We start from the raw sequence: 26218 nt of genomic DNA on the forward strand, positions 1-26218 counted from the left end.
GAAGACTTCACTAATGGACATACATTAAAACTGCCACAGAAGGGCATGGATAGAGAGGGTTGCAGAGAAAACTGAAATAGACTATCATCAAGAAATGTGGACAGAAAGAAACAGACAACCAAACTAGACGGACACACTGATATTAACAGATGAACTCAGATTTCGCAGATGGCTAGAGACAGTTGCAGATTGATGCATAGAGAGACTGAGGTTGTTGTAGACAAATGGAAACGGATCTTGCGGATGGGTACAGGCAGTTGGTGAAGGACACTAACAAACAGGCGGAGGCAGGCCCAGTTCGGGATGGGTACAGGCAGGCCCATTTGTGAATGGGTGCTCTCAGGTAGTAACAAACCTGAACAGAGAGTCTCAGGTGAGGACGAACAAAAATACAGTCATCATTATTTTCTTTGGCTTAGTCTTCAATCTGCTGCATTTGTTCTATTGATGGTTCTCGGAGAAAGACGCAACAGAACCTTGTGTACAGTACCAACGGATCAACATTGGCTGGTGTTCCAAGAACAAATGGAAGATGATACCTTTAGCTATGGCATTAGAGCAGAGCGGTGTGGCCCCCTTCCTATTTCTTTTTGGGGCTTATGGTACTACAGAAAGGAATGATGGGGTTGACAGAATGTTGGCAGGGTACAGAACCATGGAGATGGATTCCATGGTAAACCTCTTAGGGGTATCAGTCTGAACCATTTACAACTTGTGTTAACTGTGCCTCCTAGTGGTGGATCCGAAAGCTTCTTCTATAGCTCTTTTAGTATTGAAATTGGCACACAATCTGCATATGTATGTCATCATCAGCTTTACCTGTGCAAATGCGTGTCCTTGCCTGTTCCCTTTTCCGCAGAATAATGTGTAGCAGATCTTGACTTTCTACATGTTCCCATGTATCCTTAGTCGCAAAATTCTGATATTCAGAAACCTTTCACTTTGTATCTGGATCGAACTAATGAGCTTCTTCTGACAGACCAGGTTTTTATGACATTTGTAGGCAATGGTCCTACCAGTGCCATCACTGCCATACTGCTAATGTCATGGATACACTTAGCATATGGCATAGCCTTTAATTCGTGGCAGGGCACAGCCAGCAGTGTTGAGGCCATACGAGTGGCCTCCAGACACTATAGAGTGATGCAGAGTTTGACCTAAAAGGTATGTGAAACCTTTTCCCTAGCCTGACCGAATCTGTCTTTCTCCTGTCTGCTTTCTGTTTCTCAGGTGCTTTAGAAACTTTCAGTAGGTTGAGAATGGGAAAGAGCCAGCATAAAGTTACCTTTGTGATTCCTTTTTTATCTGTAGACTTTTTCCCATTTTAAACTTCCTTCCACTCAGCTGTTAGTCGAAAACAAGACCAATTTCCTCCATTTTCATATTGAAAGTACCTGAAAGGGCATGCTTGCTCACACGCAGATGGGGCTGTTCTTCTTATGAAGTTCAAAGAGCCTATGATCTACAGTATAACTCTAATGTGAACTTTATGCTTCTGTCCATTTTTTCTTGGCAGTCGGCCATTGGCCAGTGACGTAACGAAACTTGAGGGGCCCCTCTGCAAAGTACATTGAGGGCCTCCCTCCCGACTCACTCAGGAGGTCTCAGACCAGGGTACTGTGCAGAGGGAGCTCCCTTGAGCTTGGCCTCGTCTCCACCCCACAAGGGGTGCGGGGCCTCTGTTACACCACTGCCGTTGGCTAAAGGTGATGTACCACGTTACTGGTTGTCAAAACCATTCTGATTTCAGCAAATTTGATAAAACCCCCGTCCAAAATTTGTAATAGATTTCTGTAATAAGCCACTCTGATTGGCTGTTGAGTTTAATCATAATAAGTAGGACATCCTTGACTCCCTAGAATGTTTTACAATCCACAGGAGCACAGTCAGCTTAAACACAGAGTTTCTGTGTTTGGGCATGGAAGCCACGCTTTAATTTTAGTATGTTTCTGGAGTGGGGTTGGTGATTTTTCAAAATGAATCCACTCTGCAGATTGACTAAGGAGAAGCCTGAATACTTAGATCCTGCTTTTCAGCCCATTGAACTAATATGATGGGTTGACCTATGTTCTTTCCATCTTAAAGTTTGATCATATCAATTTACATTTCTTTTATTAGTTCAGTTGCTAGCTTTTTCAGTTTTCTCTCTGTTGCTGTCCTTAATTGACATTCCTTTTACCATTTTTTCTACTGTTTTATTGTCTTTTCGTTCCGACGACTTCTTTGTTTAATTCAGACATCCCTGCTATGTTCTGTTTATTGCATTCCATTATTTTTACCTTCTTGAGAAGAAGGAAATATTGCAGCATTGTGTTACACGTGGAATGGACTTGGTCACAAATAGAGATGATAGGCCCCATGCAGAGTGCACACCCTAGATATTTTTTTAAAACATTGCTTTTAACTGATTTGGAGAGAAAAGGGCTGCGGCAAGTTGTAAATGATCTCTCTCTGCTCAGGCATGCAGCACTTCAGGTTAAAAGGCAAACTAAGCTGACCTATTAAGTCACCTTACCGCCCAGAAGCAGGTGCAGTGTGGCAGAAGCCAACTGCCCACTCAGATTCAAAATTGTCCTTTTGGATGGAACCAACCATTACAAAGTGCATTTTACCTTTAGATGTTGTACAGTACAGTGGCTGCTAGCTACCAAAGGTTTATGTGTCTTTATTTAATTCAGACAACCTATGCATTCTCGATCTGTTGGTGGGCTTCTTCTTTTTGGTAAAATCAGAATGCGGTAGATGGGCATGCAACCCAAATGTGTAGGTATAAACTAGTGCACAGGCTGACCTGTTGGGACTTGCGTGATCCAAGGAAGCTGTCCTGGAGTCATTGTTTCTGATCCATTGAAATGTATCTGAATCCAAACCAGACGTATGCACTTTATAAGCCCTAGAATATGACAACATCCCGGTGTATATGTCTGCTTCTGTTTTTCTACCCTTCTTGGATGTTGGTTTGGAGCAATTATGTATGACTCAACGATGCAATTATACAGCAATCAAACAGTGAATAGGTCAAGCGTCTTTCCTCGAGGTTTTGGTAAAACCTGTCAAAGATGTAAAAACACGCCTTTGTGGTACATGCATCTCATCTGCAGGCGGTGTCTTGGATCAGATTGCTGAGCTCCTGGGAATGCAACTCTTGCTCTTTAATGAAATCGAAAGCCAACAGGGAGAAAGAGGCCAAGCTATTTTGACTAAGGCCCAGAGGTACTCTCCAAAACTTTCCTCTCTATGCCTTCACTCAAGTCTTCATACTAAGAATGATCCCTTCATGGATCTTCCTATAAAAAATGCCATAGGTAGGTTGAGTCCTCTTCCTCAAAGAAACAGTCTAGCTCGTGGCACAGTTTGGAAACTAGACACTGATCCTAGATGCTGGTCTCTTCCTTATAATGTGAGCCGATTCTGAATCTACAAACGATTAAACTGAAGTCTCGGACTCCATCTGCTACCGTCTCTGATTTTAAGCTGCATCACTTCTGGGGTCTCCATTGAAACTGGAGCTGGTAGAGATCACCCTGGTGCCGGATCCAGTTCCTGCCCAGATACGACTTTGGCTCTGGTACCACCCTTGGCATACCTAAAGGACCTAGCACCACCTATTCACAGGTGATGGCCTTCACACAAGCTTTGTTGGCAATGTTGTGCTACACCAAGTTCATCCTGGCACATCTTTGGGGCCCTCTAGACTGAGTCTTGGCACATGCAGTGGGTCTCCTCCTGGCACTAGTCAACCCTCAAACATCCTTCTTCATGGCACCCTTTGCACTCCAGCCGGTACCACTCTTATGCCGAAGGACCACCGGAGCATCTCCAAAGTCTTCTGAGTACTTTCCGAAGACCAAAGTCATTTTCATGTCCTCAAGTAGGCCGGTGCAGTGCCTGGTGGATGAAGTTCCATGATAGCAGTAGTTGCAACACATCTTCACAGGACAGGGATAACTGTGTCCCCATATATGGATGATAGGCCGCTGATGGCAGGCTCACAGCTTTTGTCAGACTACCTGAGTGCCACAGGCTCCCAGCTTTTCAAATTGAAGTTTTCTGTCAACTTACCAAGTCACTCATGGAGCATTAACACCACATACCTTTCTTCGGTGCAGTGTTGGACATGCTGTCTCTCAAGCCCTCCTTGTTTCTGGAGACATTTAGGACATTAAAGATATGAATCAGATATTTCACATGGGAGCTCTTCATCCAGTGCTGAAACTCCATTGCCTCCTTCTGATTACCCATGATCGTTGGCACATTCATGCCCTTCAGCAGCTTCCAGTGGGTTCAACACTGTGGTGGACTTGTAGACAATGGCCTGAAAAATCTGCACTCTGCAAAACATTTTCGGTGGATGTCAGTGAAGGAGAATTTCACATCTTCATGACTCTTCAGCCACGCCACCCCCCCCCCCCCCACCTCCAAACAGCAGTGGCCAAGATGGTGGCAGATGCATCGACTCTAATATGTTGTGCACATCATGAGGACTTTGGTCTCCAGCAGAGCAGAGTTCCAAGACTGGAACTTCTGGTAGTTGGCATGGTGCTGATGACATTTGTACCCTCCATTCCATGTGTGTCAATTCAGGTTCTTATGGAAAATGTGTATGCAGTGTGGTATATCAGCCATCAGTGGAGCTTGAGTTAGTGTCTCTCTGCTGAGCAGTGCTGAAGGAGTAGGCTTGAGCATGTACTGAGAGCGGGCTGCTTTTGAACCACTTGGTAGGTCCCTGAATGTGAGAGACAACAAAGTGAGTAGGTATCATCCTGCCTACTACTGTGATGTCTTCATTCAGAGGTGGTTTCCTCCATCTTTGCCCTCTTGGGCACCGCCCTGGTGGACCTCGTCTCCACTCACTGCCTGGTGATCTGTGCCCCTCTGTTTCTGTTGCAGCTCTATAGGATGCATTTTATCTGAACTGGGACTTTCCCCTCCAGTATGCATTCCCTCCCATTCCTCTGGTCTCTAGAAAGCTGTCATGATTAGGAGCAGATGATACTGATTGCACCAGACTGGTCACAGACAGTATGATATATAGACTTATTGTGCTTGTCACTGTGTCATCCACTTCCACTTCCATTTTGGGCAGGCCTCCTTTCAAAGTCAGAGGGGCAGGTTCTGCACTCCCAATCACCAAAGTCTCTACCTTCACGCTATGGGCACACAGTGGAGCAACCATAGTTCTTTTCATCTACCCTCAAAGTTTCTGTTCTAAATCTGTATGCTCTGGGAACTGATTCTGTTTTGTATCCTGGTGTGCTGGTGTGAATCTTGGTCCCCTTGAGGCATATCTGTCAGATATGCTGTGTTGTACTTTCTTTAGTCTGGCAAGCTTTCACTTTGGACACAATTAAAACGTACTTTTCAGTTCTTTCAGCCTGTTTATCCAAAAGACCAGCCTTCACTTATTAAGTCTCATATTGTGGTGTGGCTTCTAAAGGTGTTAGCTAGATGTTTCCCCTTTCACTGTTAATTGTTAGTCAGTGTGACCTTAACTTGGTTTTTATATTCCTGATTGGGTCTCTGTTTGAGACCTTGAATAGCTGTCAGTTGCTGCTGACAATAAAAACGACTTGCTTGATTGCCATTACTTTGTCTCAACCTGTGAGCATGCTACAGGTGCTGCACGTTCATCACCCCATTTAGCTGTTCATTTCTGGACCAGCTGATTTTGAAGACAAGCTTTGTTAGTTTTGAAGGTGGGGACTCGTACTTCAACCTATCAACCTACTTACATTTTACCCTCCTCCTCATCACATAAGGAATACAAGAGATGCCACGGCTTGGAACCTTGTGGGGCTCTCTGCTACTTCACGGACTGTTCCAGGGAATTCTGGTCAGATTATCAGTTTTTCATGGAAAATGTTGGTGCCTTCAAGGCCAGAAGAGAACACTGTCCAGTTGGATTGTACTGTGCATTAAGGTCTGCTGTGTGTATATTCCATGATGAAAAATGATGCCCATTTCATCAGGGCGAAAGCAGCTTCTTCAGCTTTGTCCAGAGATATTCCTGTTTTGGACATATGTCGGGCTGCGACGTTGCTTTGATCGACACCTTTAACAAGCATTATTACTGGGACTTGGAATTCTGAAAAGGTTGGCCATTTTCAAGAGCTGTGCTGCAGGACTTTGTGTTGTGGCCATTTCCTCTGAAACATAACCTGGGCTGGCATTGCTGTGGTACTGATTCAAGAGGTGAGAATCTGAAGGAAGAAAGATTATCTGCCAGAAAGCTCATTACCACAAAGGTTAGGAGTTTTGTTTTTTTATCTCAGGGAGCAATATTTACTGGGTGCACTATTACAACCCCATTAGGCATTTTATTGGCCTGTATGTGTGATTAATGTTGTAATACTGGACTTTTTCCCCAGTTCTGAGCTGTAAGGCCTGTAAAATTGTTTCACTGCACAAATGTAGCCAGGTTTAAACTTGCAAAATTTGCATGCGTAAGGTGGGGGTATGAAAATTTGGCACTCATTTTAATCCCCACCTTTGTAAAAACTCCTATTTTGGTCCAATCAGAATTACTGGGGAATTAAGAAGCTTTTTTGTGTACAGTGATAAACTAGAGAAGGAGCTGGGGAGCAACTTCTAAAACGAAGGGAGGGTACTGGATAGAAATAGATGGGGAACACCTGAATGGAGAGCATACTCCAGATGGAAGGTCGGCACACGCAAGTAGGAGGTGAGATAGAGGGCATGTGTGCGGAAGAAGATGGCAGGCACATGTGAGTTGGACATAGGAGATCATGGTAATTTGGGGCGAATGGAAAGTAGTTACAGAGGGGAAAATAATGTAGAGCAGCATCTATGAATGTAAGGATGTGAGGATGGATGAAGATCAGGGGAAATGAGGCCTGGTGAGTAGGTGGATTGAATGTCTGGTTGGTCAGCCATACTCTGTCTCTCACTCCTCAGAGAGAGATAGATAAGCTCTTGCAAGAGTAGAAAGTGGTGAAAGGTTCATATAGGTTAACAGAAGAGATAGTGGGCATTAAACTGGGGTGGTAGAATATTGCAGTCATGCATGATAAGAAAAGAAGATGGTTGGCTCATCTGATGGGTGGAGGGACACGCCAGATAAAATACCCGGAGAGATGAGGAGAATAGGTCTGGTGTTTGATTGGGGGCAGGAAGAGAATAGCATTGCATACAGGTATGATGGGGAGATGGAAGTGGATGGCTGTGCCCTCTGTTGAAGCAGGGCTGCCGACAGCATGCACATGGTGGAAGAAAGATGATGGGGCATGTTTGGAGAAAGGATAGGAGAAAAAAAGACCAGACGGCAATGCAAACAGAAGGGAGAAATTAAGACAGCCATAGGAGGGGAAAGAGCAGGGGAGTGAGAGTGCTGTAAATAGAAGGCCAGAAGAGGATGCAGGGGAGGTAGAAAAGACAAGATGGTCCTTCAAGATGGAGGGTGGATAGGAGGGGGAGAATCAAGAAGAGAAAGGCAGCTGCGGTAGAGTGAGGGAGAGGATAAAGTTGAAAAGAAGGCAGCCATGTGAAATCAGGACAAGGAAGAAGAAGGAGCCGGAGAGGGATAAGACGTTGCCCACATGAGGGTATCTCAAGGAATATGAGGCTAGAGGAAGGATTGCATGAGCAAGGAGAGGATTGCAGGCCCAATGTAGCAGTCATGTCCAGTCAGGGAGGCCGAAGACGATGGTGGGGATGCATGTAAGAAGGGAGATAGAGAACAAACACTGCATGGGTGCATGGGGTGAGAGATAAAATAAGTTGTTGGGCATACACAGAGCACAACAAAAACGGTCACAGATGGGAGACCTGTGGAGACTTTTTTTTTTTTTTTTAACAGTTACATTAGGAGAGGAGGACTGCAAGCACAGGTGATTGTCGGAAGGTGACAGTGGGTGCAAGTGGATGAATGGGCGTACTTGTGATCGGGAGAATACGGCAATTTTTAATGGGGGTTGGTTTGTGCAAGTGAGATAGAAGAGAACATTAGGGATGCTTGTGCTGGTGGGGGGAAAGGACGCTCAGCAGGTCTGTACAACGGTGGAAAGAATGTCAGGCATGTGAGAGTACATGATGGTAACAAGTGAGAGGAAAGGAAGAGGTGCACATTCGGGCAAAAATGATGTGGGCATGCACACTAAAAACAAAGGATGAATGGGTTAGGTGGTTGTCTGCGGGTAGAGTGACTTGTTATAGATACTCGTAACTTTAGGTTCCTCGGTTTTTTAATATTCCCTAGGTGTCAGAATGGATCCGGATGTGCGATCGGTCTGGTGGCTCTTCACCAGCGTTGTTCCACTCCGAAAGTGATGCTCGAAACCGCATATAGGTGCCACTCGCATGCACTGATGTGAGTTCTTTTTTTTTTTTGCTACACCAGATGCAGGTCCAGAGATATCCCTCACCTTTCACGAGACCTTCATCTAAAAAATGCATTGTGCAAGGGAATATACCAGCTCCCAAGACTACAGAATTTAATACATACCAAGAATGTTGCAATCAAATGTCTGTTACAATCTCCTAGATTTATTCCGAAGGACAGATTGACAATGTACGAGACACACAGATCTTTTAACCGTTGCCTGAGGTGGTGGGAAGGATTATCTGGGGGAACAACCCCAGAGGAGATCAAAGGATACACTCTCCTGATTTTAAACAATGTCTCTATCCTTAAACCAGGACACAAAAATGCACTGTTGGCACTCTTAACATTCATTTACTGATTATGCCTTCTTAGGACTTATTTCTATTCTTTTTTTTTTATTTTAATTTTATTGACCTTCACCCACTCTAGTAGTGGCATGCTTCATTATTAGGTCCATCCCACCCCCTTACACTCCAGGGTGGGCTCAACCCACTAGCATTAGCACTTAAACAGATCCTGCCGGGAGTATAAAGATTAAAAATACCTTATTGATCACAAAGGTGTCAGTAGGTATCATTAAAACAACAAAAACAAAGGGGTACTCTAGGTTATTATGGTCCTATGACCCTCTCCTAATGTGTTATTGTGTCGACATGTTTCTTCCCTTCAGAGGCCATAAAGGTCCTGGGCTTTCTTCAGAACATAGGATCTAAAGTGTAGTCCCGGTGAATAATACAACACCTCAGTAATGAAAAAACAGGCCATGTGTAATGTATTAGGAATGCGGAGAAAATCTTAAGTCACCTGCAACTAATTGTAGCATGGATGTGGGCCCTAGAGGAAAAGAACCGAAAAAGCAAAGCATATTCGTTTTGTGGCTATTGCCAGAATAACATACTTAATCGTCGCTTTTTGGAATAAGCTATTATTTTTCATCCATCTGAAAGAAAGAAAAACAATGTATTTTAGACACTGCAACACATATGGGCATATATCAGGGGCCTGTATTCTCTGGATGCATCGGTTGCAATAACACGTTCAAAGTGATACACCACCTATGCAAAACACAAAGTACAAACACATATGAGTATTGGAGGACCAACATATAAAGCAGCCCATGTGTACATATGACTGAGAAAATAGCCTTCTTTTTGCACTCACCCGTGTCCGGGAAACCAACCAGCATTTCTAGGGGAGTAGTGTAGCATGCCCCTGTAGTCGCACACTGAGAGTACAAAACATTTGAAGGAAACGAGCAGTTAAGTGCTTACCAGCTTGTTCTATTTTTTCCCTCACTTTCTCTGCTTTGCTTTGTATGCATGCTCCCTGCAGCATGCAGCTTCTGAGAGACTGATAGCCTTCGCCTCCCTCGCGTTGAACTAAGACCCCAGCCAGTCCATTTTGATAACTGCTCTTTGGCTCCTGGCTTTGTAGCCCCTGCCCTGGATCACCCTTCTGACCCTCTTCTTCTGCCTGCCATTCCTGTAGAAACTGCCCTGTATGATTACTCAGTATTTCATCACCTGGATTCCTTTGCCAGTTGATCTTAGCCTGGTGCTCATTAACTGTTGGGACTGGCTCTGACTGTCTGGACATGCCATGATATTGCCTGTGGAGATAATGCTTCCCAGACAAATATAAACTCATATCTTAAGGAATACTGTTGGGACCCATTGGATCTCCAGCACTTAGAACTCCACGAAGACCCCATCAACTTGGTGAAGCTGTAAAGAGCCCTCATGGAACTGCTGATGGGCTACACCCCAGGCCCAGTCGGTCTATTTGTGGTATTCTATCAGCAAATTCTTTCATCACATCCAAGATCATATTCTGTCCTTATTTAACACATTTACCGCAGACACAGGCCTCACCCCCACCATGGTGGCAGCGGAAATAGTACTTATCCCAATGCTGGGTAAAGACCCTTCTCTGAGCTCATTGTATTGACCCATAGTTCTTCTGAACACAAATGTCACAATCTGTACAAAGATTTTGGCTAGTAAATTAGAACCATACTTTCTGGCCTGATAGTCCCACATCAAGACAGTTTTATTCATCAGAGGGAGGCAGTGGACGATATATGTCGAATCGCTCATCAAATAGAAAAAGCCCATTGCCACAATATTCCTACCTGCTTGCTCTCGCTGGACATAGAGAATGCCTTTGACCGAGTCAGCTAGCCTTTTCCTATAAGCTGTTTCTAATAAAATTGGACTTGGACATGGTATGATCTCTAGGATGACAGAGTCATATGCATTTCCCAGGCCCATGCTCTGAGTTAATGGGACAGCGTCATCGCCATTCCACCTGCCGAGGGGAACCAGGCAGGGCTGCCCCCTCTTGCCTCTGATTTTTGCTCTAGCTGTTGAGCCCCTAGATATTAATATTCTTAGAGCGGTAGACATAACAGCCCTTCCCTTTGGAAGATGTGATTATAGGGTATGTATTTTGTCCTTCCAGTGGGCTTACCGCTCTATCAAATACTTGGGCATTAACTAACTACTTGGCACCATGGACTCCAGCCAGCTGGCCGAATTACCAGTGCTCTGCCCTGGAGGACCCGGGTAGATGGAAGCCCCACCAGATATCTTGGCTGGGGCATCTCAACATTGTTAAAATGTCTCTGCTACCAAAAAGTCTCTATCTATTCCAGATACTACCCTCTCCCATCCCCCAAGACGCTATTCTTCATCCCTGGAGAGACATATGCATGTTTATCGGGGTGGGAGATGCACCCTAGATTCTCCAACACTATACTGATGCTCCCCAGAGATCGAGGGGCCTGGCGTTCCCCTGCCTCCTCGAGTACTACTGGGTGGCACAGTTGCACTATATTTTGGAGTAGGTCATCCATGACAGTGAGAAACATTAATTTCACATGGACTGGGCAAATGTGTGCCGTCCACTCTGGGATCTGGCATGGATCCCTAACAAAATAGACTGCAGAGTGCTTATATTGTCACCCCTGCCAAAATGGTCCTTATTGTCTGGGACAGAGATGCCCTCAAGTGGCGACTGACCACCTTTCCTTTCCCAAACACTCCGCTTGCCCTCAACCCAGATTTCACGACGGCCTTACAGCCCCACTTTTTCTCAACCTGGAGGGAGGGAGTATGCCGCTCCTTCCGAGACCTCTTTGAGGGAGAGCAGATCAAGTCCCTCGAACAGTGCAAACATGGCTTTCGAGTTCCAGAATCATCCAGACTGCAATATTATCAACTGAGACATTGGGCACTCTCTCCAAATTAACACTCAAGTATGCAGCACTGCAGTTTGAGACTAGTGTGCTCCTTCAATAGGACAATGGGTTGATCTTGTGCACCTACAAAGTACTCCAGCACTCGACCCCTGTAACATCACACACCTACCAGTCTCAATGGACCAGGGAAGGGATCTCCCAGAAACAATGGGAACAGTTGTGGCAGGATATCCCCAAATTATATAGGAGTACACCTCCGCGGGAGAGCGCTTACAAGCTGATGACACAATGGTATTACACCCAGACCCCTTATGCACTATCTGTCCATCTACCTCTCTGCTCTGTTGGTGCTGCAACTTGGCACCAGGCCACATCAAAGGGGTCATTGGGTCCCTGTTCCCTAACGCTCCCACCACGATGATTCTTGGCATACGGCACCCGACACTTAGACATGACGCATGGTGAATAGCGACTGATAGCTCATATGTTAGGTGCCATGAAGCAACTTATCGCGCTCCAGTGGAAGAAATCTGTTGCCCAGCCTGTTGCTCAGTGGTTCACATGCCTTTGGCACGTATTCGCTGTGGAACACCTATCTCATAAGGTAGCATTTGCGTACACCAAATTTACATATATTTGGTGACCCCTGATAAACTACTTCACGTGATTGGAACATCTCTGCTTTACCCCACCTAGACTCAAAGCACAACAACTGTTTGATTGACGCATCCTATGCTTCTAGTAACAGATTATTCATTAGGTGATCCACTTCCTAGTAGGCCTCCATTGACTGCCATTTCCATGCTCAGGCACCCCCGACTCATTCACCCACAGGGTTCACTCCCGGTCCTGTACCTCTATCCTCTCCCCCTGCCTATTCTTGTCTTTCATACACCTGTTGAAAACCTTATTTATGTCGTAGTTGGAGTCTTGCTCTAGGCAAGACTGCTGGTTTAGGGATGACAGCACTTTTGTCTGTAGGCAACTAGGCCAATCCTACATCAAGTCGCAAATTTCAGGCCAACCCTCCCGGTTCACAAGCAATACCTAACCAAAAACCCAAAGAGTAAACAGTGATTTGTGGTAGCCTTTACGCATGGACCCAAGAGTGCACATCTCAAGGGAGTCGTGGTTAAATGGCGATTACTCTTTTCTCACATGAGCAACATGTCCAAGTTAAGCCCAGGCAATGAAGCATTTGCAGTAAAGTTATCAATAGGTTTTATTAACATGGCTGCAATCTACTATAAATTGCATAGGCTGCAATGATTACGACAATGAACAATGCAAGAAACAGAAAGGTAAAAACGAGGGTCATTAATACAAAGACCCCCACCATCTTGCAATATCATGAGATGTAAAATAGATGTGAAATTAATCATAACAGCCTAGCATGATGAACCTAATCTCTAACCTAAAAGATCTAGGTGTGTTAAACCTAATCTGACAGTACCATGTCCATGAGAAGAGCGCCTCAACCCTCGTTACCTTGGAATGAGGTCTTTAGATCAGATTCCGTGGTGACACGATTAGGTCTGCATAATGGGGACATGTAGCATAGATAGCGTTGATGGCATCTGGTAGCAATCCCTCTGATAATCTTGTCTGTGTGAGATGTCTTTATACTGATCTTGTAGGACCCCTGGTGCAGGCATGTTCCCAAACAATATATAAGAAGGCATGCCTGGGACAGCAATTATATAAACATTTTCCTGAAAAGAGTACATTAAGTTACTGTCACACAAAAGTGGGAAAGTACATGATGTGAATACCTATGTATCTCATTTATCTTTGACGCTCATAGTAATGCCTTTAGAGTGGCACTGATGATAACGTGAAACTAAAACATCTTCCGAACTATAAACATAGCCATCTTGGAAGAAATAATGTGCTAAAAAAGAGCAAACTAAGTAGGTTAAAATTCACTAGGTGACGGGGCACAGGCCTGCAAGCCAGAAGGCTAAGCTAAATCCTGATTCCCATTAAAACTAAATAAGATCCTCTACATTTACTTCACTGTTTATTTTATTTGTACTAATTGCCATGGCTTAACCTGATATTTTTGTGATAGGTTTGTTTGTGTATGTTGACTATGTAATGTAATGTTTCAACGCTCTATGCACCCTCTATAGGGCACCCCCTGGGGTTCAACTTGTTTTATCCTTGGCCTTCCCTCAAATACCCCATTTTCTTACCTGTTGCACTGCACGTTTAATGCCGGCACTCCTCAATGCATTTATAGGCTGCACTCTTCATTATTTTGTCTTGAAAGAGTCCTAGTAAAAACAAGGCAACATGTTGGCTCTTTTAGCTTTTTTGCAGTTGCCAGATCAGAAGTCTTTGTTTAAATCACTTATTGTGAAGTATTTTTGAAGGTTATGTAACATTTTGTTTCCACCTTCTCCCTTTATCATGCCTCAGTGGGACCCTAATGTGGTCCTCACCTTCCTAGTGTATACTCCTTTTCAACTATCTTTTAACTTCTCACCCTCAAGATAGTGTTCTCATCACTCTAACATTAGTACAGCAGGTGAGTGTGAGAAGTTGGGTTGTTGGTTGAATGGGGGTGACCCCTATTAAAGCAACAGCCGCAATCATTGCCAGGGTTAAACCAGAAAAGTCACTAATTTAGCCTTGCTTAACCATCTGGAAGCTCAGCATAAAAGTAGTCAGGTTTAACTTGGAGGCAATGTGTAAAATATTTATGCAGCAATCAAACTGGAATAAAGTTAAAACACAGTACAAGAAAAATCTAGAAACCGGGTAAATTTTTGTAAATTATTTTACACTAAAATGACAAACATCTAATCAGTAGTGCAAGCGTTATGATTTTTTGAAGTTTAAGGTGAAAACTAGTACCTAAAAGAGCAAAGCGCCAACCATGGACATCTAGTCGCACAGGACCGGGTCAAAGTTGAAAAATATGGCTGACTGCTATGGAGCACGGTTCGACTGCAAAGAGTGGATTTGGCTGGTCGGTGGTTACCTTCAGACTTAGAAAGGTTTTTGAAGAAAATGTTCTGAGAAGGTGAAGTTCAGCGGGGTAGGGCTGCAGGCGATGTCTGAGGAGAGAGCTTTGTCATATTTATGGCTGCCTGGGAGTAATAAACAATGGCCAGCTACACTCAGTCATGTGTCCCATGATCAGGCTGCAGGCACCAAAGAGGGCAGGAAAATGCCAACTTTCTAAAAAGTGGCATTCTCAAAATTGTAACTTAAAATATGACTTTTAATATTAAAGCCTACGGTTCATTACAATTTCCCAGACACCAAACAAAAAATGCTTACCTGTTCCCAATCAAATGTTAGCACTTATCAAATATAATAAGGCAACTCAATGTTATCCTAAGGGAGAGGTAGGCCTCACAGCAATGAAAAACAAATTTAGGAGTTTTTAAGTTCCACCACATGTAAAACTTAAAAGTATATGACTAACCTTTTATTTACAATGCACCCTGCCCTATGGGCTATCTAGGGCTTACATTAGGGGTGACTTACACGCAATTACAGGGGATTTTAAAGTTTGGCAGTTTAGTGCATTCAGGCTGCAGTGGCAGACTTGGGACGTTCTTTAAGGGGCTACTCAAGTGGGTGGCACAATGAATGCTACAGGTCCCAAGTAGCATCTAATTTACAGGCCCTGGATATATGGTACACACCTTAACTAGGGGCTTGAAAGTAAATTAAATATGCTAGTGCAGTAGAATCCAGTTTTACCATGTTTTAGGGAGAGAGGGCAAGCACTTTAACACGTTAGCAGTGATAAAGTGCACATAGTCCTAAAGCCAACAAAACAAATTCAGCACCATAGGAATGTAAAGGCAAAATGTTTGGGGGAAGACCACTCTGAGGCTGACCGATCTAACAGTTAGTGAGCAGCAAGCCCTCCATCAAACCGCCATGCACTACTTTCTTCCCGGACAAGCTGGTCCTGAGAACCGCAGCTTCCTTTCTTCTAAAAGCGTTGATCCTTTTTTTACGTCGGAGGGGGAATGTCACTCTACCAGTGTTCTCTTTTCCATCTCACCCCTTTAAGTATTAAGGAGAGACTCCATCAGCTGGATCCTAAAAGGGCTCTTAACGTTTACAGGGAACATGGTGTGAATGATCCGCTCTTTGTGGGATTCGCTGGAGCGAAGAAGAGCAAGTCAGTGTAGAAGAGGGCCATCTGTCGGTGGATCCTGCTCTTCTGTGTTATGTTAGGTAGAGTTGTGTAGAGTACTAATCACCTGTGAGAGTATTCAGGCACCTGAGCAGGTGAGTTGGACATATGATCTCTGCTGAGTTATTCGAAGAGCCAGGTCTTCAGTTTTTTGTAGCACCCTAGAAGTGAGGAAGAGACCATAATGTGTTGTAGAGGTTGTTCCATGTTTTGGGCACAGCGTAGAAGGAGTGACTTTAGCTTTTTTAAATGCAGGGGCATATGTGAGCAAGAGAGGGTAGATGTGTAGTCGGCTGGTGAAAATGTATGAGGTTGTTAAGGTATGTTGGTCCGATGTTGTACAGGACTTTGTAAGTGAATGGGCAGCTTGAATTGGCTGCATTTGTGAATGGTGAGTTAACAGTAGTTCCTTGAGGTGCAGGGCAATATAAGTGCAACATGGGAAGTCTAGTATGAGTCTTGCAGTAGCGTTTGGGATAATCTGGAGTCTTTGTAGGGGTTGCTTTGAGATTCAGATGTTTGTGTTGCCATAGTCAAGCCTGCTTGTGATGAGTACTGGGCTGATGGCCTGCCTGGTGTTTTATGGCATCCACTTGAAGATCTTACATAGCATGCATAGAATATGGAAGCATGATGTGCTCATTGCATTTACTTGTGCTGTTATGGGGAGATTGTTGTCTAGGATAAATCTCAGGTTACTATTGTGATCAGTGGGTGTTGGTCCTAGCTCTGACAGCCTCCAGGTGGAGTCCTAGGGGGAGGTCTTTTTTTTACTGAAGATCAGAACTTCTGTCTTATTGGAATTGAGCTACAGTCTCATACAGTCTGCTACCATTGATCATGCAGTTGGTGAAGTTGGTTTTGGAGGAGTTACAGTTGTTCTTCAGGGAGAGGATGAGTTGGGTGTCGGCATATGAGATGACAGATGCCTTGAAATCTCTCAATTTATATCTATCTCACATTGACCGAGAAGCAGCCCCTGGAAGGTTTACAAGCTTATTCCACCAGAGCCAGGGCTGCTAGCGCCATCGTTGGCACACAGAGCCTGTTCTGGATATTTTCCAGGCTGCTACATGATCTTAACTCCATATGTTTACAAAGTACTACTGTCTGGCCTGGCAGGTCCATCAATATGGGTGTATTGTTCATTTGGTCCTGCAGGACTTCCTCTTTTTGAGCCAGTTCACAGACCCACTACCTGAGAGTTTCTGCTCTGGTATCTATTCAAAAGATGGAAGATATGTGCTTGGAACCATCTATCAGAAAAACAAGTCACATACCTTCTGTAATGTTCTGTTCGATGGCATGTGTGGCTGTAAAAATATACATGTTCTGCATATCTCCTGCCATCTAGTGTTGGGTTCAGAGTGTTACAATTTGTTTTTCTTTGAAGAAGCATTTCTAAGTCACGATTGAGTGACTCCTTCTTAGTGATACTGCGCACGGGCATCAAGACCTTTGTTAGATTGTTTTCTCTCTGCTGTCTGGTTTTAACGTGTATTTGCTTGCTCTGTTTTCGACTTGCTCCGGTCAGAAACTTTCCTTCCATCTCTCCTATATTCAACTGTATTATTTTTTCAGTCACAAGCTTCAATCTTCTGCGTTCATACTTTCAAAATCGTCAGCTCCACTTCTGACCGTGCACTCTTCAGGGCGGGCCTTGACCGGTTTCGGGCCTGCCACCAAGCAGCACCAAAGAGAATGTCGATCTGAAGTAATGGATGCTGTTTCGCTTCTTCCCACTGTGCCACTCCAAATTCCCTCACAACAATCAACATCAAGTGTGTAATCTGTGTCTTTCTCCCGATCACCAGGAGGCTACCTGCACGCTTGCAGATCCTTCAGATCAAAGAAAACCTTTCGAAATCGAAGAGGTCACCGGGCCGCCACTGCCACTATGCTATGGTCTGTCTCGGAAAGCCATTTCAGCTGCCCCACTCCTCGGCACTGAAACTAGCGAAAGCTGTACTTTTGCTGTCAACCTCCTCCATCTTTGTCTTAATGTCTTCCACCAAGCCTTCAGTAGCAAGCACATCGGGTCTGAGCCGAACCACATCCACTGCAGCTTCAGCACTGAAAAAGGCTCAACAACCAAAACCGTCTGTACCAAAAACAGGAGACCACTTCTTCAGAGCATCTGAACTCGAGCCAATCCTCCACTACACAATCTCCAATCGAGCCGATATTAAAAGTCATGGATGCTAAACACCGCCGCCTCCACATTCAGGAAGGGATAGGGCGTATTGTTGCTTCTCCCCCTGTCACCCTTAAGATGAAATTATCATTTCAAGAGGCCATGGACACTTCACTACCTCCAAAAAAGGCTATTAAGGACACGGGCACCACTTCTTTGCCCAGGCCTTTACCTCCTCCTCCACTACCTTCCTCACCACCTCCAATTACAACTTCTTCTTCACTCCTTTTCCCTCCTTGTTCTCCTACCTCTCTACTGCAGGAGAACTCACCTCTCTGGGTTCACCCTTACTTGTAGGGGAAGATTTAGCTGTTACACTTCCAGACCCATGGAATAAATACGACCCCGATCCCATGATCAGTACGGATCTAGACTTATATCATATATGAATACCCCCCCAGCAGGTCATAGCAAGGGCAGCTGTCTCTCATAATGTTCAGCTGCACAGAGAACCAATAGAACAGGATTTTCTATTTGACACTTTGACCATTACCCATAAAGACATCCAGTCATTTCCAATGCTCCTGGGCATGATTCGCTATGCAGATGTTATCTTTAAAAAGAACCAGTCCGCTCTAGGATCATAACTCCTAGGGTGGACAAAAAGTATAAACCTGCTCCTTCAGATCCACTATATATCAGGTCTCGGGACCCACCAGATTTGCAAACAGCCAGGCTGCAGGGGACTCTCCTCCACCAGACGAGGAGAGCAAAAGGCTTTATGTGTCAGGCAAGAGATTTGCTGTTCAAGAAACAAACCATTGGCGCATTGCCAGTTTGCAGGCCTAACAGGATACGACCGGGCTCACTGGGATGAGGTGGAGGAGTTTTGGGAATATCTTCCAGATGAGCATTGTAAACGTGGTAAACGTATTGTGTCCGATGGGCAGCCAATCTCAAACAATTCATTACGCTGTGCACTAAATGTTGCAGACACAGCTGCACAGGGGGTAAACACCAGCATACTGCTAAAGAGACATGCATGTCATAGAGGTTCAGGCTTCAAACCAGAAGTGCAACAAGCTGTGCTCAACATGCCCTTTGACAAGGAGCATCTTTTTGTCCTCACTTGAGAAGTTGGTATCAAACTTCTCAGCACAATAAATGCACACTGATGCCAGTGTACATTTCATTGTGAAATACACTCAGAGGGCACCTTAGAGATGCCCCCTGAAAACATACCCGACTTCCAGTGTGGGCTGACTAGTTTTGCCAGCCTGCCACACACCAGACATGTTGCTGGCCACATGGGGGAGAGTGCCTTTGTCACTCTTTGGCTAGTAACAAAGCCTGTACTGGGTGGAGGTGCTTCTCGCCTCCCCCTGCAGGAACTGTAACACCTGGCGGTGAGCCTCAAAGGTTCACCCCCTTTGTTACAGTGCCACAGGGCATCCCAGCTAGTGGAGATGCCCGCCCACTCCGGCCACGGCCCCACTTTTGGCGGCAAGGCCGGAGGAGATAATGAGAAAAACAAGGATGAGTCACTGGCCAGTCAGGACAATCCCTAAGGTGTCCTGAGCTGAGGTGACTCTGACTTTTAGAAATCCTCCATCTTGTAGATGGAGGATTCCCCCAATAGGATTAGGGGTGTGCCCACCTCCCCTCAGGGAGGAGGCCCAAAGAGGGTGTAGCCACCCTCAGGGCTAGTAGCCATTGGCTACTAACCTCCCAGACCTAAACACACCCCTAAATTGAGTATTTAGGGGCCCCCAGAACCTAGGAAGATAGATTTCTGCAACCTGAAGACGAAGAAGGACTGCTGACCTGAAGCCCTGCAGAGAAGACTGAGACACCAACTGCTTTGGCCCCAGACCTACCAGCCTGTCTCCCCACTTCAAGAAAAACTGCAACAGCGACGCGTCCCCCACGGTCCAGCGACCTCTGAAGCCTCAGAGGACTACCCTGCATCTAAAAGGACCAAGAACTCCAGAGGACAGTGCCCTGTTCCATAGAAACTGCAACTTTGCAACAACGAAGCAACTTTTAAAGACCACACGTTTCCCCACGGAAGCATGAGACTTTCCACTCTGCCCCTGACGCCTCCGGCTCGACCTGCGGAAAACTAACTCTACAGGGAGGACTCCCCGGCAACTGCGAGCCCGTGAGTAGCCAGAGTTGACCCCCCTGAGCCCCCACAGCAATGCCTGCAGAAGGAATCCAGAGGCTCCCCCTGACCGCGACTGCCTGATCCAAAGAACCCGACGCCTGGTAAACGCACTGCACCCGCAACCCCCAGGACCTGAAGGATCCGACTTCCAGTGCAGGAGCGACCCCCAGGTGGCCCTCTTCCTAGCCCAGGTGGTGGCTACCCCGAGGAGCACGTCCCCCCCACCCCTTGCGTGCCTGCATCGCTGAAGAGACCCCTGGGTCTCCCATTGAAACCTATTGCGAACCTGGTGCCTGTCTGCACTCTGCACTCAGCCGCCCCTGTGCCGCTGAGGGTGTAACTTCTGTGCTAACTTGTGTCCCCCCCGGTGCCCTACAAAACCCCCCTGGTCTGCCCTCCGAAGTCACGGGTACTTACCTGCTGGCAGACTGGAACCGGGGCACCCCTATTTCCATTGAAGCCTATGCGTTTTGGGCACCACTTTGACCTCTGCACCTGACCGGCCCTGAGCTGCTGGTGTGGTAACTTTGGGGTTGCCCTGAACCCCCAATGGTGGGCTACCTTGGACCCAACTTTGAACCCCGTAAGTGCTTAACTTACCTGTGAAACTAACAAATACTTACCTCCCCCAGGAACTGTTGAATTCTGCACTGTGTCCAATTTTAAAATAACTTATTGCCATTTTTGCCAAAACTGTACATGCTATTGTGATGATTCAAAGTTCCTAAGATACCTGAGTGAAATACTTTTCATTTAAAGTATTGTTTGTAAATCTTGAACCTGTGGTTCTTAAAATAAACTAAGAAAATATATTTTTCTATATAAAAACCTATTGGCCTGGAATTGTCTGAGTGTGTGTTCCTCATTTATTGCCTGTGTGTGTACAACAAATGCTTAACACTACCCTCTGATAAGCCTACTGCTCGACCACACTACCACAAAATAGAGCATTAGAATTATCTCTTTTTGCCACTATCTTACCTCTAAGGGGAACCCTTGGACTCTGTGCACACTATTTCTTACTTTGAAATAGTACATACAGAGCCAATTTCCTACACGCAGTTTCACCTAGAAGGAGTCACTCGATCCCATGACTTATAAATTCTTCTTTGAAGAAAAACACCTTGTAACACTCCGAACCCAACAGTAGATGGCAGGAGATAAGTAGAGCATGTGAATCTACAGTACTACATGCCACAAACACATGTGTACTGGATAAGGAACATTTTCCTTCTGGTAGGTATTCTGCCTACCCAGGATTCCTCACTGACCCTCTCCCCCTCACCATGATGTGGAGTGGGCTCCTTTCCACCAAAAAGGGTCCCAAGTGTAGACATCTCTACGCTGGTCAAAGTTAATTGGGCTCTGTGTCTGGGAGTGCAGACTGCCTACAAATTATCTGGCTTGAGCGTGCGCAAGTGACACCTATATGTGGTTCTGCCTGTCCCTGCCAGAGCAGAACCACGTCAACCCAGAGTGGCGCAACGCCACGTATAAGCCAGGTACTGCTTAAAAAAATCATGATCAAGTTCGGGGATATGAAAACAGAGAGTGAGAAATCTGCAGTTGGAGTATCTACCAGAAAGAGTGTTACCGAAGGTAACTAATTTAATCATTAGGATGGCAGGCCTCCTTTAAGGATTGAGAGAGACAGAAAGCTATGAGTATGGTAGTCGCAGAAAAGAAAGCGTGATGGTTTAAGAGACTGGAATGGTCACCTGTTGGTGGGCAAAGATGACTGTGAAACTTACGATGGCTGGCGTGGACAGGATGGAGGAATGCAGGAGAGGATGACTGGCCCTTGCTGAAGAGGAGAAGAACTTGAAGGCATGGTGGGTAGAAGAGTTTGGCCAGCACACAGATATAAATTGGCAGGCTAAGAAAAAGGCAGGTATAAGCGTGATGAGAGAATGATAAGTGTTTGATGAAAGGGCAGAGGAGGGTGAAGCGGGCAAGACTGAAGAGGACTGAGAGTGAGAATAGAAAGAGGACTGGTGGCACACAGAAATAAGAGGATGGTGGCATATGTGCAATGGGATGAAGTAGAAAGATGAGTCCCCATGAGCACACACAAGGCTGGGAGAGACCGAATGGCTGGCACCTTTGGGAAAGGAAAGCGAATGTCTGGCACCTGTGGGAAGAGGACTGTATATAGGACATGATATAGGGCATGCATTCAAGTTGTAGGGCATGCCCAGATGGGAAATGCTACTGGATGTTTGTGCAGGGATGAAGGCAAACTTGAGAGTGTCGGGTTGGTTGAAGAGCCTGATGGGGACAAGGATGATAGCTCTAGTGTTGAAAGGGGAGCAAGAGGATGGCAGGTTTGCACACCTGGGAAAGAAAGTATGTGTGTGTGAGGACTGTGGCTGCATGTAAGGGTTGAGAGGAGTTTGTGTTAGGGGAAATAGCAGGCACGCATTTCAAATTGGGGAGCATGAACAAGGTTTTAGACATGCACAAAAGATTTGGGTGAGCCTGATAGAGGTGGAAAGAGGACAAGTTATGGAGAGAGAAATGATCAAGTTGACACGCAGTAAGGGAAGAGAAACCAGATGGTATGCATATGTAAAAGTTGGTGGGTGCAACCAGTTGGCAGGGATGTACAGTAGGTCAAGCTAGAAAGTAGCATGGTGGAGTGCAATTTTCATGTTCTGAAATGTGATGTTAATGGGCATTGGCGTGGTAAAAGATAGAAGATTGTGTAAAAAGGAAGGTATTAATGACAGAACATGCCCAAAGAGGTTGGTGGATTTCTGTGAGGAAGATGATATTGGACAAGGGGGAGGAGAGGATAGTAAACACATGGCAAGGATGGGAGAAAAAGATGGTGGGAATCCACACAATGAAGTTGTCTGTTACAAAGCTGTGTGCCTACTTTTCTGTACCTGCAAAGTGGTACAATGTGGTTCTCTTCAAGTGGCACACCACAGTTTAGCTTGTTACACTACAGTTGGGCATATTCTTAATAGGAAACGGTGAATACAGGTGATACTAATTTAGTTGAAACCTGTTGATTAAAACATTGGTAGCAATGTTTGCCTAGATATAAGCTCTTTCGTTTTTTCAGTTGGTTTTCATTGTCAGGATAATTGATCTTCCGACTCATGCTTATCATGCTTCCTGTGGTTCCAATGCACAATGGGTTTCAAACGGGTTATATTCATATATTCATGTACATGAACTGTTAATCCGCAAGCTGTCTGATTCCAGAAATCCGTTTATGATCTTACTAAGAACGTACAACGGGTTTACAGCCTGCCCATTGCTTATCAGTTATTGGCTTCGTTTTCCCTTTCATTTGCTTGCTTCTTATTTATTGGTTTATGTTGGCTTCCCTTCCTTTCTTTGTTTTTGTCTTTATCATCAGCATGGCCTCTTTACTATTCTTTTGATTGGCTTTCTTATATCCTTCCTTAGCTCACTTTGAGAGATTTTTCAAGTACTTTATGAAAACAAGTTTTCCCAGCTCTCTCCCTTCTGTGTGTCTGCCGCTGTGCTCCATGTTCTCTCCATCGTATGCTTCTCCACTCATCCCAGTGTTGATCTCCCCCACTTGTGCTTCACCCCCTGCCCCATGTCACTCTGTCTTGTGTGCTGCATTTCCCCTCCTCCCACCACAGGATTTTATTATATAGGCTAGGTAGCATATTTTGTGGCTTCTCTGCCTTAAAATTAATGCTTGTCCAGTCCTTAAGTTTACTATTTTCTCCTTTCAGTCTCTTTCTATTTTCATTTTTTAAAGCATACTGCAGCGTCTAAGATAGTATTCAAAGACCACACTGATTTGAATCCAGTGGCTATCTTTGAATGCTATTGTGCTTATTGTATCATAGCTTTACCACTCAAAGATGGCAAGCACCTTCTAACTATTGTGGCCTTGCACTACTACATTATGTGCTGTATCATTGCATTACTTTGTTTATTTCTTTATTGCAAGAACACACCAGCCACAGGTTTTTTCCCTCTACTTTTATCCTTTTATTTTCTTTTGCATATGTTACGTTTGTGTGTGTTTTATTGTGCATGTGTAAATGGATGAATGCAAGATGAGTCAGTGGATAGATGAATGGTTGCATTAGTGTGAGTGACAAAGTGCATGTAAGATAAATATGCCCATCAGTGACTAAAAAGGCACTATAGTTTTATAAGCCATCAACTGGCATTGCCAAAGATTTTTGATTTATAAAATAGGTCTTACATTTCATCGGTCAGTCACAAAATAGACTACCTGTTTTATAGGACCTGTTGTAATGCATCGCAGGTACCAAAAACATTTCACTTAATGTTTTTGTCTTTCAGGTTTCAAATGAGGACATCTGTAAGTCAAGAAGAAAACCATCAAAGCACAAAAAGTCCAGCCTTTTCAAGATTTCCGGAGTCAAACATCATAAATATAATCAAGGTAAAGATTGTAGGACGTGTTTAGTGACGTATAGACACTTAGTTTTTCTGCTAGATTTTCCCTTATGTCAAATAGACCATAGGAATGAACATTATCAGATCCTTTATTTGCTCACTGGATGTTTTATTCATTATACAAAATACCTTTGCTTACATAAATACCTAGCACTTAAAAACTAGAGTTGCAATTCTTAAGTCGTTTCATATTCATTTACAGTTTTCAGAGTCATGGAACTAGGCAGATAAAAAATAAGTATTGGGGTAATAGCAGAGGTAAATGTGAAGTAAGATATGCCTTAACCAAGAGTAGAGCCCTGTAGAGTACATTTTAACACTGATATTTTCACATGGCCACAATGAACACAGTGCACAGCTGCTTCCACAAATAAAGCTGTTAGGGGGATGTATAGTTTCCAATATCACAGACCTTTTCCTAGAATTCCCATCTTTGGGTCCACACATACTCTACCAGATAGCTTTCACTGATATTTGCTGCCATGTTGTGGTATGTACTTCAGTTCGAGTCTGCGCCCGAAAGGCATTCATGTTGATTTTATTAATCTGTAGGTTCAGGAAGGAATCCGTTTTGGCTTCCCCTTCCTACAGTGTTTGGCTAAAGAGGGCTAGGCGTCCTAATGATGGTGGCCAGATTAATTTCCCTTATATTTGCCTGCAGCCCGCCCCTGAATACTTTCAGGTCATTCCCTACATCTTGCCTGATGTGCTTTCACAAAAAATGTGGGCTTCTGTCTGGGCCATCTCATAAAAGGATCCTGTTGCCCATGGCCTTGGCATGAACTGCTCATGCAGAGGCCATGCAGTTTTTGATTGGAGGAACCTCTAAAAAGTTGAACTATGCACGAGAGCCGACAGGACAGCTCTGGGGATAAATACAGCCTTATTGGATATGTACTTTGTTCAGGGATACTTTTTTAATCCAAGGTGGAGCCTCACCTTAGTGGAGAGACGAGTTTAAGGAGCAGCAGTATGCTAGTGGCGGCTCTCCTTACAAATCTGAGTTGAAATCAGACTTAAGAATGCTGCTGAAAGTGCTGCTGGTTTAAAAAATGAAGGCATTTCTGCGTATTCTGGTAGAAGTTATAATGCTGCGTTCTGTAGAGGAGAACGTGCTTCTGAAAGAAATTCATCTTTCAAGAACACTGTGGACCTTTGGTGTCTTTGTTTCTAGGTCAGGAAATCACTCAGTTACTGTACAGTGTAAAGAATTACTCGCATCTGTTTGCATTGTAGAGAAGAATAACTGTGCATCTTGTTTGGTGAGGCCCTTCTGTCCTGATCATACCAGAGCACATGGAAACCTATGTGCCCTGTGCCCATTTGCCTCCACAGAACCCTGAGCCCCTCCCCCAGAGTTCTATCTCCTTAACTGGTGCCAGTTAAAGAGTTAGCTACGTGAGGCATCACTGAATCAGATCTTGCAAATCTTAAAATCAGTTGAGGTGTTGCAGAGATTTCAGCATTTAAACCTCCTGCCCTTACATTGAATCTGGCAAGGGAGTCTATCTGCCTGGATGTGTGGACACCACCCGGTATGGAAAATATCCAGCTGCATCTATCAGTTTCAGAAATGTAGTGCCTTTTCTTTATATCATTTGAAGGATGGGTATTCCAGTGGATGGTGCTGGAAATTTTTAGCCTCCCAACATCGTGACTGTGTCTTCTGAGGGACCACATATAGGCCATTGGTCCATTCAACCCCTCAATTGCTATCTGATCAGCATCACCATCTTTGGTTGGGCTTTCCTAGCCATTTTGAGTGGATGAGATTGATTTGAGTCTGAGTGACTTCC

General features: G+C 44.7%; 1 protein-coding gene across 1 annotated transcript in view; it reads left to right on the top strand.

Annotated features, from left to right (window-relative positions):
* The window catches only part of SLF2 (SMC5-SMC6 complex localization factor 2), a 393983-nt gene that overhangs the window by 210523 nt on the left and 157242 nt on the right, over window positions 1-26218 (top strand). The window contains exon 12 of the mRNA XM_069239517.1: window positions 24306-24408. Coding sequence (XP_069095618.1) covers window positions 24306-24408 — 103 coding nt within the window. The remainder of the gene's footprint in view (window positions 1-24305; window positions 24409-26218) is intronic.

The sequence above is a fragment of the Pleurodeles waltl genome, chromosome 6 (assembly GCF_031143425.1).
Source record: "Pleurodeles waltl isolate 20211129_DDA chromosome 6, aPleWal1.hap1.20221129, whole genome shotgun sequence".
NCBI classification, from domain to species: domain Eukaryota; kingdom Metazoa; phylum Chordata; class Amphibia; order Caudata; family Salamandridae; genus Pleurodeles; species Pleurodeles waltl.